A 15,017-nucleotide genomic window follows, 5' to 3' on the forward strand; every position below is an offset into this window, starting at 1 on the left:
ATTAGCCCCACTTCTGAGAGTTCACCACAGCTTAATTCTACTGTAAAACTGTCAGCAGTGATTTTCTTGTTTAAAGACAGATTTTGGTTCTTGTACAGAGCTACTTCTTGCTAAATTCCTTTTCAACCAAACACTCTTGTCATTTCTCAGCCATTAAAGACAATAAACTCCATCTTTGGATTTTTACATGCTGAACTTAGTTTATAATGATGGATACTTGTTTATAACACACTGAAGATTTTTGTTAGCTTTCTGGCATAAAAATTGGAATCTTTTCTTTTGATTCGTGGTTATTAGTAGCAGGTTTATCCTTTCAAATATGTACAAGCCATGATTTAAGTGGAATATTTATTGTCCACAAGAATGGTAGACTGCAGCTCTCAGAATCCATCTTGCCTTTGCAAGCAGCATCTTTATAATCATCAAACTGTTCTCATGGGTTGAAGCTGATTTTGCAGCAGGGTTTAAGTGTTGTAACCCAAAAAGTCACAGTCACAGTGCTGATTTTTGATGCTTTGGTCTATGAGGAGGGACCTGGGGCTCCTCTCCCCTGTGTTTTGGGGTGTGGATGATCCCACATTTCCTGGCATCCTTAAGTCAGTTGCTATAAAGCGAATTTTGAAGGTGCTGTAAAGCTGAATCAGGACCTCCTGGGGAAGTGGGAAGTGAGAAACACCCACTTGGACCATCCTAGGACAGGGCCACACTGCAGTGAAAACTCAAATGGTTCTTCCTAGATCCAGAGAAATCTTTTGGTCAGGCAGGGATTTGGGGTGGAATGGTTTGGACTTCCACTGAAAAGTGTCCAACTTCCCTCTGTCTCTACCAGGTGACCCCTGGTGGAATGGTCCATCCCAAATGACATTCGAGGTTTTATTACATCATAAATCAGGGCAAAGCACGTCCTTGCCATCAGTGCTCCAAAATGGGGTTTACTGAAGGAAGGAAAACCAAAAATTTGCTATAAAAATCCAGTTCTTGTCCTTCCTACTTAGGACACACTGTGACTCAACAACGTGAATTATCAGGAATTCCTCTTAAGTGTGATTTATTTTGCATTATTTTGGGTTGATGTACCCACTTCCATCTTTTTTCTGGCTTTGTGGGAAGAAAAGTAAGGAAGAGTAAGCAAAATTTGCCTTTTAGTTCGTCCCCATTAGGGTGATGCCCTACAGGCACACCCTTCTAGTCACCTTTAGTGATTTCTGGAGCAGGAGCTCAGTGCCATTGTCAAGTGCAAAGATGCTGTTGTCACTCAAGGCAGTCAAAGACCTTGTGTGACTCTTTTTGAGGAGTTCTTGCTCGTTCCTGAGAGCTTTGCTGCCAGCCACGAACGGGGAGCCACGGCTGCCTGCTTCCTCTTTGCACTTGGAGCTGCTGCAGCCAACGTGAAGCTTGGGGAAGGGTGAATCCCCTGCCCTTTGAGTTCAGTCTGTGCTGAGGATGAGAGGGAGATGAGTTAAATGACCGAAAGCCTTAGGCTGGGACGTGCCAGCTGCGATCATTTTTTCACTCCATCATCTCACCTTGCCACGTCGCTCTGCCTTACCCAGCCGCCAGATGCCTGATGGATAACACAAGTGACAAGGGCAAAACCTCCTCGATGGATGCAGAGGAAAACTTCAGGGGCTGCTGGCTCCTGCCCAGCTGTGTCCTGCCTGGCTGCAGTGAAATCCCTGCCTGGGATGGGCTTTGGGAGGAGATCAGACCTTGGTGCTGTGAGATCCCGAGTGCTCTGGCCACGCTCCAGCAGCACACTTAAGCACACACTTAACTTTCAGCATATATACTGCCATTGAAGTCACTGGGGCTGTTTGCATGCTTAAAAGTAAGTATATGCTTAAGCTGGCTCAGAACCAGAGGTTTCAGTGCTTTGTAGGTCCAGCCCTTGCTGGAGCTCAGATAATTTGCTCGTGCAACTTGGCACACGCTTTTAATGAATTCAGAATCGGGCCAAAAAAATTTATCTTCCCTGACTTGGAAGGATTACAAGGAAACAAGTTTAAGGTTTTGTTGAAGCTTTATTACTTTCTAAACATAAAATTTCACATTTCTCTGTAGTCCTTAAAGAAACACATTTTTTTAAGTGTTCTTGGGGGCATCTAGAGACTTGGAGCGAGCAATTTCCAAAATGCTCAGAGCTGATGGAAGAGCACCTGGGATGTGCTGCCTGGCTAGGTCAGGAGTGCCTCTGGAGGTCTCATCCATGTTTTCACACCTTGTAGGAAGATGTGGCATTGCACTGGGTTGTCCTCAGGCAGATTTCATTGTGGTCACCTCGGTGAGTTACTTAAACCTGGATGTTCCAGCTCTTCCCCAGTGTAAATAAAATTCTATCAGCCCTGAAAACCCATTTTGTCTCAGTGCTTTAGGTGTATATTGTAACCTCTTCTCCATTCCCTGGTCTTGGTCACTCAGTTAAGAAGTTGCTGAATTTCCAAACCAATTCCTGAAGTTACTGGTGCTGTTTTAACCTTTTGGCTGCCCCAAACACAAACATTTCCATCACTCTGGTTTAACACCCGAATCCATCTCGTGCCAATTGTGAAACATGTCAGATTACTTGAGGGGAAGCTGTGATCACTCTGCTCATCCTCTTGGATATAACCCTAATAAACTGAATGGTAACTCAGATTTGCTCACAAGTGGCAGAAGTTTCATCATTAGGAAGAAGCTCTTTCCTGTGAGGGTGGGCAGGCGCTGGCACAGGGTGCCCAGAGAAGCTCTGGCTGTCCCTGGATCCCTGGAGGTGCTCAAGGCCAGGTTGGACAGGGATTGGAGCAGCCTGGGATAGTGGAAGGTGTCCCTGACAATGACAGGATGGAACAGGATGGTCTGGAATGTTCCTTCCAACCCAAACCATTCTGGAATTCTCGTTTTGCAGGAGCTGGGCACTGCCAGCCACATGCTGGGCACAAACCAGCAGGAGAAGTCACCCTGTGACCAATTCCCAAACACCCAGTGAGTGCCTGGAGTTTGCAAGTGAGATTTCTTTATCCCATGGCCAAGCAGTGATTAGACAGTAGCTTGGAACCAGCATGCACATTATCTCACAGTGAGGTAAGACAAATAAATTACAACTTGGAAGCCCCGAGTGGGATCAGTGATCCACCTTAGGAAAATATTTTGGTTTCTGTTTATAAGTCAGCTGGGTTGTGAAATGTTTCATCTGGGAAAGGTGATATGAGACCAGAGAAATATTTGCTCTTATAATGCAAAATAATATTCCAGTTTCTCTCTTAACGGGTTGTTAGTGATATAAACCAAATTTCTTGTTTCTGGAGCCTCGGTGCTCAGCTGCTTCCCCACAGATGCTCTGCTCTGAACTCTCTCCTGGCTGACAAGAAACTGCCCATTATCTCCCCTTGTTAGTGAACACCTCTCAGGCTGCAAATTACTTATAAAGAAGAAATGACCCAAAGGCCAGCAGAACTGTGCGTCTCTGGCAGACTGGGCGTGCTGTGTGGGGGATGCTGAGGATCCTGGGGCAGGGTTTGGGCACAGAGCCACGTCCATCCCTGCTCTGCAGCTCCATCCAGCTGGGATTGGGATGGGGAAGCCTTCACTCCCCCTTTGCAGCAGGTTTGAAAGATCCAGTATCCCCAACATTCAGCTGCAGATAAACTGCACCCACAATGAACTTGGCCTTTCCACTCTCTGTTGCTGTTACAGAAGGAGTCTCCTGTTACAATTTGAGATACATTAATACATAGCACAGTTCCAATGTTTTTTCAACACTAAGATATTTTTATTTTTTTTTAATTCAAATGAAACAATCAGAATTAAATTCCTTGGCTCACACAGTCACCACTAAGGCTCAAGCAAGATGACAAATCCACGCTTGTGTCTCAAAGTGAAACATAAGATCTCGGTTATCCCGAAAACCCCGATGAGTTGTCAGATCTTTCCTTACTTGTGGGTAAATATGAGCCTTTTCTAATCCATTATGTGTCCTTTGTACATGTGTATATAGATATGCATTTGCACATGCCACGAGATGGATAATAAACAAGATAAATCTGTTTTCTTAAGGGAAGTAATATATTATTCCAGCCCCTGCAGTGGAATTGGCATATTTGTACCTCGTTAAGACAGGGTATGGCTGCAAACCTCTTCCCAAGAGCTCAGAAATGACTTGGCATATAAAGAAATAAGGATCATTATGTGGTGTCACAGAAATACCAGATGTATCCTTCCTGCATCTCACACAGCGTTTTCCCCACCAAAGACAGCACAAAAGGCTTCAGCCTCCTAAAATCACCACTTTTATTCGGAGGAGAAGTCAAACAAAATAAAAGCTCGTCTAAAAAAGCCTCCACTGAGATTTAATGGAATTCATTGCGTGTTTAAATTTCCTAGACATTGTTGAAAATCTCAATAATCATCTTATTGTAAGCTTAGCTAAGTCATAGATCTTCAGAGAGTGGGAAATTTTACTAGGAGAAAAAAAAAAAAAGTTACTGGATTTTCTAATTTTAACCAGGACTGAGAATTATAAGTATGTGAATACCACAAGAAAACATTTCCAACCTTGCAAAAACTGGAAAGTGCTGAAGATCTTTTACGAATCCTTTTTTAATGAAATTTCCAGACCTGGAGGTTGAAAGAACATCAGGTGAAGTTTTTTTGCTGTGCAGATTCATACCTGTTGACCCAGGCTTGTGCAGAGCCCTGGGTTCTTCAGGACACTCTGCTTTATGCCAGGATTAAATATAAAGAAATGTTAATCTCTAAGGGGGCTTGGGGCTGGTTGTAGCATTCCTGACTTTTTCCAGGCGCTCTGATTCTGTAAAGCGTTAAAATATGCACAAATCTTGCTGTTCAAGGGGGAGGGGGAAAGGTTTTTCCTGGAAATTAATTTTATTACAAAAGGCAGTTTTGTTTTCAAAATCACAATAGCATCCTGTTATACTGTAGATTCCATCTCTTTTTGCTTTTAGGCAGCTAAATAAAGAGCATCCAGTATTGGAAAAAAACTCTCAGCTGATTTTCAAGTGCACTCTGCTCCTCAGGCTGTGGATGAGCTGCACCTTCTCTGTGGGTGCAACCTCTGGCAGCACCCACCTGTGCCCACCTGTGCCCCTTGTGTTGTTCTTTAAGGCAAGGTGACAAAGTCTTGTGCTTCTGGTACCACAAAATACAGCAAAATTCTGCTACCACAACATAAAGTTTACCCTGGTGACACCAAGCACATTTTGTTGCATTTTCTCTTTTTGAAGGCCTGCTTTGGATGGCAGTCACATGCTGGCTCCAGTTTTTAAACCATGTTTTGTTTTTAAACTTGCACTAACCTCTATTCCTTGGGGAATCCAGGAGCTCAGCAAGGGCTGGAGGAGCCCTTGGCAGTGCTGGGGGGATTTGGGGGGCTCCGTTCAGCTCTTGGGGTCGCGGGGCTGCGGCGGTGCTGGGACCCCTGGTTTGGTGGCCAGGTGTGCTGGCAGCAGGAATCTGCAGTTGGATGGCATCTGACAGGCACTGGGAGCATTCAAGGCAAAGGCAGAGTTTAATAAATACACTTAATCATTTATGTTTTGACCTTAGCCCAGACTCGTAGTCAGACACAGAAAGCGGAGAGTTGGAAACGCACTTTGTCAAGGCTCCGCTGGCAAAGCAGGGCAGCCCCGCTCTGAGGAAAGGCAGATCCTTCAGAAAGGAGAGTAAAAGGTCAGCACTAATCCAAAAGGACAAGCAGTGTATGTCTGTGTGTATATTGGGTTTCACATATGAAATCCAGTCATGATAAATCTGATGGCTTTAGAAACATCTACTTTGATTAATGAAAACATAGTTCCCATAGACCGTGGGTTTCATACTTCAAAGTTCCCCTGGATTTAGGACCTTAGGTTTTGCTTATTCATATAACATGCAGGAAACTATTTTTAAATGAATAAGGGAGTATAAAAAAAATTTTTAAAAGGCAAATGTTTCAACATCGGTGGTACAGATAGGCTGGATAATAAGGAGCAAAATTAACAAACAACAGACATTTTATTATGCATTTTACAATAATGTTTACATTCTTTTCTCTATATTTGTTTTTCCTTGAAAAGATTTATGTATTTATAAAAATATCTCACTGCTCCAGCTCTGAAAATTGCAGCCTTGCTCACATTTGAAAGCCTTCAAGGACGGCTCCTGAGCATCCCAAACCTCCTGAGCCCCTGGTTAACCCCTTGTGCAGGAGCGGAGGATTCAGAGTTTGCTGGGATGTGGGGAGGAGGAGGAGGAGGTTGGGATGGTCCCTAAGGACCTGCACCACGATCCTGGACATCTCCAACACTGCCTGGGCCACTGTCCTGAGTTTGTGGCCACGTGGGCAGTGCTTGGGCAACCCAAGCATCCATCCCTGGAGCTGCCGGGCACGGGGGCTCCCGAGGCCGCCCGGCTCCTCCCGGCAGCTGCAGGTCTGCCCCAAACTCATCTAGAAACCCTGACACAGAATAAACAGCGCTTTTGTTTACAAGTCTGTGGTGCTGAGGAGGGACGAGCAACTTCTCAGCCTCACTTAGCCAAGAGTTCAAAGGCATTTGGAAGTGTTGGTCGCCCTGGCTGAAGGCTCCATTAATTAAATGCACTCACAGGATACAGAGCTGGTGAGTAATGTCCTGTTTATAGCAGAACTGTGAGCAGTTCTGGAAAAAAAGAAACTCTGTGGGAGGGAAGATGACAGGGAGCAGAGTCACTCCAAAGGCTGTGGCTCCTGCCGTGGTTCCAAAGGCAATAATCAGCACTCACACCTTGGTGCACCAGCGTTGTGTCCCTTGTTAGCTGGTTTGGTGTGGGAGAGCAGGGTGAGCCGTGCACAGGGGGGGATCAGCAGCACATGCCATGAGCACAGACCCACCAGATCCAGGGCAGCTCAGGGGATGTTGCTTCTCCACACTCAAATAAAGAATTTGCCCGGATTCCCCTTCAGGTGCTCAGAGCGGCCGCTTTGTGGCGTTCCCGCTGGAATCACAAAGTTATGGCACAAAGGGAATTGGCAGAGCCTGTAGGAAAGTTCATGTTTCGTGTTCAAACGAGGCACGTTGCAGTTTGACTCAGAGCTTTGGGCGAGGAGTTTCCATGCGCTGGTTCCCCACACGCCCGTGGGGTTCTCGCTCGCGGCCGAGGCGTTCCTGGGCAGCTCCCTGTGGTCACCAGAGTCACTTCAGAGCCCACTCCTGCTTCTGAAAAGGCTGAGAGGAGCAGGAGACGTGATGGGCAACCCTCCTGTCCCTCTTGGTTGAGCCTCAGGGTCTGACATCACACAGGGTCAATACATCCCATTGATCAGGATGGATCTTTTATCAATTCCAATCCCCAGGTCGTTTCCCCTCCTCTCCTCTCTGTAATTTTTGCTCACACTTATGTTGCAATATGCAAGGTGAGGCTCAAAACTGTCAAGCCCTTTAATAGAACCATTACTGTATTTTTGGAGAACGTTCTCTTTTTGATTTACTGTTCCTTAGAAGACAGGAAATGGAGCTACTTGATTTCATATTTTAAACAAAGCCATCCAGAGGTTTAATGAAAAAAATTTCCCTTGGCTTTTGAATTAAAGGGCTATGGTGAAAGATTTAGCTTGGCTATTTTGACTTAGAAAAATAACACACTAGAAGCATTAAAACATTTTGTAAAAATACTTTTTACTACTAGATTTTTTTTTTCAGAGAAGAAAAGGAATTTCTCTGGTTTTCTCGCTCTTGGTTGGTGGGGCTGTGAAATGAAAGGACATTTCCAGGATTTAGGATGGGTTTTCTTTTTCTTTCTTCTGTAGAATTTATTTTGCTTTTATATTAAAAGCCTTGAAACAATTTCAATGCTAAAGACAAATCCTGTGTGTCTAAGAAAGGTAATTTGGAGTGAGTAATGACAGAAGCCTTTGCCATTAATAAAACGCAAGAAATGTTAAGCAGAAAGATGGGAACCTGATTCTGCTCCATCAGCAGTGGCAAGAGAAAAGGGTGGTGCCCCTTGAGAGGCAAATGCCTGTGGAAAGAGAGAAGTAGGAGATTGATTTCAGGCAAAAATTAAAGTTCTATTAGGAAAATTCCGTGCATTAAGCAGAATTAGCTCAGAGCATTTGGGCTGGAATTGCAAAACAAAGCACTTTTGACCCATATAGTCAAGACAAGGGTCCTGTTTGTTCCATTTGGGTGCATTTGGGGTTCTGGCATGATGCTTGGACATCTTACAGGGGAGGCTGATGATCTTCATTCCCACCCAGTTTCATCTTCAATAAATAAAGTAGAAGTGAGTATTCTGAAAGCTTGAAAGCACCGTGCAATAGGATGAAATATTGACACAGTTTTAAGTCAGTAAGTCTGTGATTTAATGAGATTTCACCAGGATTTCACTAGTAATTGCTAGACTCACATAATGCCTACTTTGCTTACCCTTGAGCTGTTCCTAAATGAATTTGCTCCTTTTAGGTGGAACCTGTTCCCCAGCCAAAGCTGTATCCAGGCCGGAGGGACAGAGGGGAGTCTGGGCTTCACACGTCAGGGGCTGATATTGGTGGCTGTCAGGAGGGTTTCAGCAGGCTGTCAGCCTGCCTCCCCTCAACCCTCAGTAATCCCTGGAATCAGCAGGAGCTTTCTCAGCCCCTTTGCTCTGTGGTTACGTTCTGGCTTTGGCGATTCTGAGGGCAGGACGCTCCACCGAGGTTTATTTGTAAACTCCTCGCTGGCCGGCGATGGGGAATTTGATACTTTATCAAGTGAGATACTGGGATTGACAAGGGGAGAGCGAGGCAGCCAGAAGGAGAGATTACAATATAATAAATAGCAGAGATAGGGTGAGCTGCTATCAGTGGAAGTTTAATGCCATTAGCCCGTGTGCCGTTGGGAATGATGTATTTAGGGAATGATGTAGGAGGGCAAGGCACCCAAAGGCTCCTGGCAGCAAGCAGCCCATTGCCATGTCACACACTCCAGACTCACTTTCCAAGGTGTAAAAACACCCAGAACTTAATTCTGCCTTGAAAATAAGATTTAATTCTTTTACTCTGATACATGTGCTGCCTGCTGATGCACTGGCAAGAGGAACAGGAAGGTCCATGACAATAAATCTTGTTTTTCCTGAAACAGTTTTGTTTTACATCAGAGAGGGACAGAGCCAGGGATTTACAGGAGGAAAGGCCATCCCCTTTCCTAGCCTCATGTTCTGAATAACTTCAGTCACAGTCTGCATGTTCAGCTTTACCTGGAACCCATTTTATCAGTGTCTGTATTGAAATAAAGGGGAATTTGTGGCTTCCACTGCAGCACAGAGCAGATGATGGTGCAAGGACCTCCTCTGCCTGCTACAGGCAGAGTGATCACCCACGGGCTACAGTGGTGGCTGCTGAATCCAGCTGGATTTCTGGATATCAATGGTCTTGCCAGATGTGTGCTGCTACCACAGAGAAGGAGTGAAAAGGGAGGAAAGATAAAACTACAGCTGCCCCAGCCCTACAATTTTTTTTTTACAAGCAAACTTTCAGTGCAGTTAATCCCTCTAACCTGCATTTGCATTAACACTTGCAGCCTCACACATTGCTGCTAAGAAGTTTTGGCAGCTCCTGGCCCTGATTGCAGAGGTAACGCTGCACTTGTCTCCTTTGCTCTCACTCAAGGGTCTCAGGAGCCAGAGCCCCACACTCCATGAAGTTTCTCCTTGTACACACAAGCAGGCATCTTGGCAGAGTTTCAAAAGCCATTTGCCTTATTATTCATATGTCTGCTTATAGGAGCAGAAATGCTCCCATTTCTCACTTTTGGAATAAAGGCTGACACCAGGAAAGAGGAGATTTCTCATCTCTGGCGCAACCCTGCAAACCTGTGGGAGCTCATCGTGTCCCTGCTGCTTCCCAGAGGTTTGGGAAGCAGGTTTTAAAGTCCCCCTGATTACTCTCAGGGTACATGAACAGCTCTGTTAAAACCAACCAAAATCTTGGAGAGGGGTTCTCAGGGCTGCATGAAACTGTAGATGGAAAACTTGGGGAAAAAAAGCTTAAAAAACAAAACAAATTCTGCTTTTCCTCTTGCCTTTAGGAGAGCTGACATCATGAAAATGCTGTAGAGATTTAAACATCGTCAAAATTATTTTGCCTTCTCCCTGCATTTTCTCAAGCAAGCTTCAAGAACCCTCGCTTTAAAACAAATTAGTAGACTGGAGCAACCTTATAAATCCAGAGAGCCATTAAAAGTTGAAATATTTGGTCATTCCTCCTCTGGGTTTAAACTGGGATTCATCCAGAGTTCAAGTGCGTGTATCACACGAGAGCCACGGTCCCGTTTTGGAGAGGTCCATTTCAGCCTTGATGGTTTTCTAGTGCCAGGAATCCACTCCAGCCAGGCGAGGAGATAAATCAACACCGATGAAATTCAGGAGCCAGGAGTCACCACTGCAGCCCATATAAATCCCTGAATGCCAGCCCTGGCGCTTTTGTCCGTGCCATTAGAGTTCAGAATTATCTGCCCCTCTTTGCTGATGTATGGATTAAGCGGCTGGCCGAGTGTTTACCAACGCTTATCACCCGCTACTTCGGACCTTATCAGAGGAAGGGCCGCCTGCCGTGGGGCTTGGTCTCTCACCCTTTCTATTACCACCTGTCAGTGGCAGGGAGTGTGCTGTGAGGCTGTACAGTCACAGACTACAAGTGTAGATAGTTTCTGACGGCTGATCAAAGGGGAAAACCAAAGGCCTGATAACAAGGACGTGTTTCATGTACTTTTAACTCTGAGAAACATTGGCATTTGCATTTTTTCCCCTCGGTAGGCTGGCAGAAACCAGGCACAATAAATGCTGCGTATTCAGTTACCTAATAGTGGAGTAAATGGTATGTGCTTGAAGCAACAAAGCATAACTGTAATCTTGTTCCAAGTGGGAATGATTTAAGTAAGCCTTCGCAGAAGTCTTGCCGTATAATAAAGGAGAATAATTTTAATTTGTACTTTGAAGTGATCCTGAATTCAGAATCTAATCTTTGCATTCGGCAGAACATCATACCCTGCTGTGAATGAGGTAATAACTGCAAGTCAAGGAATTATTTGAAGGATATTTTGTAGGTACGTGCACTCCCTCACAAGAACCAGAGTTTCAGTAGGGGCTGCTGGTGAAGGAGCCTCTGTTAGAGCACGTTTGACCTAAAACTTCCCAGTGCAGGAGGAGAGAAAACCCACAGAGATCCCAGACTGAGGGAAGGGATCTGTTTGTTCCTTCGTCACACACAAGGCAGCTCTGCCTCTTCTCTGTTTCAAAGCAAGAAAGGGATTTTAGCTAAAATTTCTGCCCTTTAGCAAAGACAAAATGACTCTTCCCACTGTCCAAAATGAGGAGGGGGGTGAAACATCTCAGCAGCAGCCCAGTGGAAGAATAATTCAAAAATAATTCCTGGTTGTCTAACATAAAAATATATGCATGCCATTCATATTTGTGTTATTGTGCTGCTTTCCTGACTCCCACCAGTGTGAGACCAGAATTGGGTCTATATTTTAATTTCACCTTTTTGATCACAGCTGCTTGGTCGAAGCTGGTTCATGCTTTGTGTTCTACCGTGCTGTGCTGGTAACAGCGAGGTTTTAACTCATGTGCTAAAATCAGCATTTCAGGCACCCAAACCACACGGGAGGAGTTGGTGCCAGGGTGTCCCACACGTGTCCCATTTGTCTGTTGAAGGTGCCTTCGACCGGAGCGTGACCTTGCTGGAGGTGTGTGGGAGCTGGCCCGAGAACTTCGGTCTGCGCCACATGTCCTCCATGGAGCACAGCGAGGAGGGGCTGCGGGAGCGCCTGGCCGACGCGATGTGCGAATCCCCCAGCAGGGACATGGTGGGATCAGGAACAGGTACAAAGAAGAGGTGTGATCAGAGATCACGTACATCTCACCCAATGGTGATTTTTTTTTTTTTTTTTTTTTAAAGTTTCGCTTTTTGCTTTTCTCTGTACGCTTCTCTCTCTCTCTCTCTGATTAATTGACTTTGGTGGGGATCTCAGTGGGATGGAAGTCATTTATAAGAAGAAGTTAGTGGTAGATCACATAAACACAACCTGAGATATTGGCACATGGAGCTTCCTTATCATCTAGCTGGGGCAAGGGCTCTCCTGCATCCCCTCCTGTGCAGATTGCTGCCCTTGCCCACCCTGCTCCAAACAATGCCATAATCACACATATCCTCATTTTGTGTCCTGAATAGAGCCACTGTGAAGCTCTGGTTCTGTAATCCAAATTAATCCATCTTCATCAGTGTCCATTATATTGATAAATTGTATCATCTGTTTAACTAAATGGAATGGCACATCAGAGATTACACTGTCAGAAGGGGCCCCGTGGTAGGAGATGCTCAGAAATTAAAGCGCGGTTACTGCGGGTTTATTGTCTCCATTAATTGTGACCTGTTCCAAAAACACCTCCAGTAAAAACACCTCAGAGTGATGGTGGCCCCTAACATCAGCTGCCAACTCACTTGTCACTCTCCTGGCAGCTTGCCTGGGAAGTCAAAAGAGGAGGAACCAGCAGGAAGGTGTGGGAATGCCAACCTATGGATCTTTCAGGAAGAGCAGGAGCTGTCTCTTCCTTTTGCCCTTGCCCTCATGTATCACTGAGGGTCTTGTGCTGCTCTGAGCTCTCCCTGCTCCTCGAGATCTCCCATCAGGGCTCATCCTGACTTTGCTCACTGTGGAGCAGGAACCAAACTGCAGCAACTTCCCACAGCCTGGAGGAGGAGGAGGATGCAGAGGAGCAGGATTTTAGCCCTTGTCTGTAGGTACAGGCAGCAGTAACCAGGCTGAGCAGTGCAGAAACACCTCCATACCCCAGCTGGTCACCTTCCCAACTGCCCTTCCTCTGATTTCCATCTTGAGAGAGATGAAGTCAAAGGATGAGTTAGATTTGGAATTAACAGAAAGGCTTGGTTGAACACTAAGGGTGGGTCTGCTGCAGCTCTGGTGCAAATCCTCACCAGCTTTTTGCCTTGGCCAAGGCACTTCATGAGTCCATGATTCCAGAGCTCCACCAGAGCAGTGAGGATAGAGATGCCTCACATTGCTGGTGTGGACTTTAATCAGTTCATGTCTGTAAAGGGCTGGGAAGGTGGAAAAACCAGGCTGTGAAAATAGAGAAAGGCACATATTTCATCACTTACTGACCCAGGCTGTGATCAGTGTGAACTTTGGGAGGGTATCCACTGCTGATAATGGGTCAGCACCCCTCGGGCTGTGTGTGGAAGGGGAAAGGTGAGGGGAATACCTCCTCTGAAAGCTGAAGCCTTCCAGATGTGCCAGGTTAGGGTGACTGACTGCCCTGGAGACTTGACAGTGTATTATATTGTCAACCAAGAACTTTGTCAGAGACAGGGCTCTGTATTTTCCTTCCATTTTCACCAAACCCAGCTGATGGCAGCAAGTGCCAGCTTCTTTGGCATGAGGCTCTCAGTACTGCAGGTGTAAAGACAGAAAGGAGCTGTTTATAGAGATGCCATCACTGAGTTAATATTCATCCAAAGAGATTTGTCCCAGCCCTTGCTCCAGACCCATAAATCTCCCTAATGAGTGTAAGATAGATGCCATCTCAGAGCAGCGATTTTACACAGCAATAATGAGTAACATGAGCACTGACCCAACTCACCCCATCCCACCACCCTCCTCTCCCTGTCATTAACACTCTGTGTTGCCCTGCCTGTCATGGGATTCTCTCCACCACTAACACACTTTATTCTCAGGATTTGGGCATGTGGTGACTCAGAGCAGCAGAGAAAACCTGGTGATAAGAGGGTGAACTCCTGTGCCCTTTCCACTTCCATCCCCTAACAGCTCTTGAGCTGTTCCTCTTTAGCAGACAGACAGAAAAAGTTCCCTCCTGCTCAGATGTACCTGGAGAGCTGCACTCAGCGAGGGAGTGGCCTGGAGCTGGCTGCCAGCACCATTCCTCAGCCTGGGGAGCGCAGGGAAGGGCTCACATCTGTCTGCTGCTTAACAAATGGGCAGAGATAAGTGTGGAGCTGCATTACCCTCACTTCAAAAAAGAGGTGTCTTTGTTGGCTCATATCAACTAGGAGAGTTTTCACTTCCCCCAAACCACTTACATCGTAACCAAGCTTGGCTGAACTGAATTATCTTTGAAAAAATTCAGTTTTCCTCATTGGTCTCTCTATTGCCCACTCACCACAGTGAAATGACAGCAGAGTTCAGCAGAAAAAGACACTGGAGGTTTGCTTGTTTGTACTTGATTTCTGTCTTGCTGCTTCTTTCAAAACCAGTGTTTATATTTCTGCATTGGACTCAAAATTGTGGAATTTATAATCCTTTAATAATCTTAAAATAACTTATTTTAATTTATTCATGCCTTTATGTTACACATGTTTTAACCCCTCTTTGCACTCTGTGGATTCTCTTCAGTCCCTAAATAGATTCTGCAGAGGTTTGACAAAACTTCCAAAGTCTAACTCAAACTTCAGCCCAAATTAATGAACATTTCTAGGTGGGAATGTGAAGATTTGTGCATGTGCAGTGCTGGAGGCCAATGTGTGGACAAAAACTGGGCAGTAGGGTGGACAGTGAGACTTTGTCAAGTGCTCGACTGGTCCTGACATGCGCCTAATGGCAAGAGATAAATAGATTCTTTTAATGCCTTAACTGTTAGGGCATAGCTGACAGTAGGTTTATATAGAAATCAGGGCTGATAGGCTGCAGTGGTGTGGAGGAAGTGTGTGCTCGTGCTGCACAGACCACTTTGGGGAGCTGATATTCCCAGAATCTCTGTTTTGTGCCTGCCCTGCTGCATTGCAAAGCAGGGGTGGCAACAGCAACCCTGCTTCTGGCTACTGGCAGAGGCAGAAATGCCCAAAGGTTGGTCATAGCACAAATATCAAACTGGAGGATGCTGAAAGCATCAGGAATAATCTGGAATTAGCAGGGAAGGGGGATTAAATGGGGCTTTTCCGCCTCCGACTCCGTGCCAAGGGCTGTCGGACAGTGGGTGGGAGAAGAACCAGGTCTGGAAAAATGACTCCCCCAAAAATCTCCTTTCCTTGTGACCTAAATGATAACTCCAGT

The 15,017-nt window shown here is 45.6% G+C and overlaps 1 protein-coding gene across 9 annotated transcripts in view; it reads left to right on the top strand.

Annotated features, from left to right (window-relative positions):
- BCAS3 (BCAS3 microtubule associated cell migration factor) overlaps positions 1–15,017 on the top strand; it is a 300,611-nt gene that overhangs the window by 268,139 nt on the left and 17,455 nt on the right. For 5 of the 9 annotated variants that reach the window (XM_014254995.2, XM_005525695.3, XM_014254997.2 and 2 more), the window contains one exon: positions 11,644–11,811. In XM_014254995.2, the coding sequence (XP_014110470.1) occupies positions 11,644–11,811 (168 nt within the window). Of the gene's footprint in view, positions 1–11,643; positions 11,859–15,017 lie in introns of all 9 variants that reach the window. The other 4 variants (XM_014254998.2, XM_088066056.1, XM_014254999.2 and 1 more) reach the window with 2 other exon arrangements.

Source organism: Pseudopodoces humilis, chromosome 23 (genome assembly GCF_049639895.1).
Source record: "Pseudopodoces humilis isolate 2021_Gansu_Grassland_sample_001 chromosome 23, ASM4963989v1, whole genome shotgun sequence".
Taxonomy (NCBI): Eukaryota; Metazoa; Chordata; class Aves; order Passeriformes; family Paridae; genus Pseudopodoces; species Pseudopodoces humilis.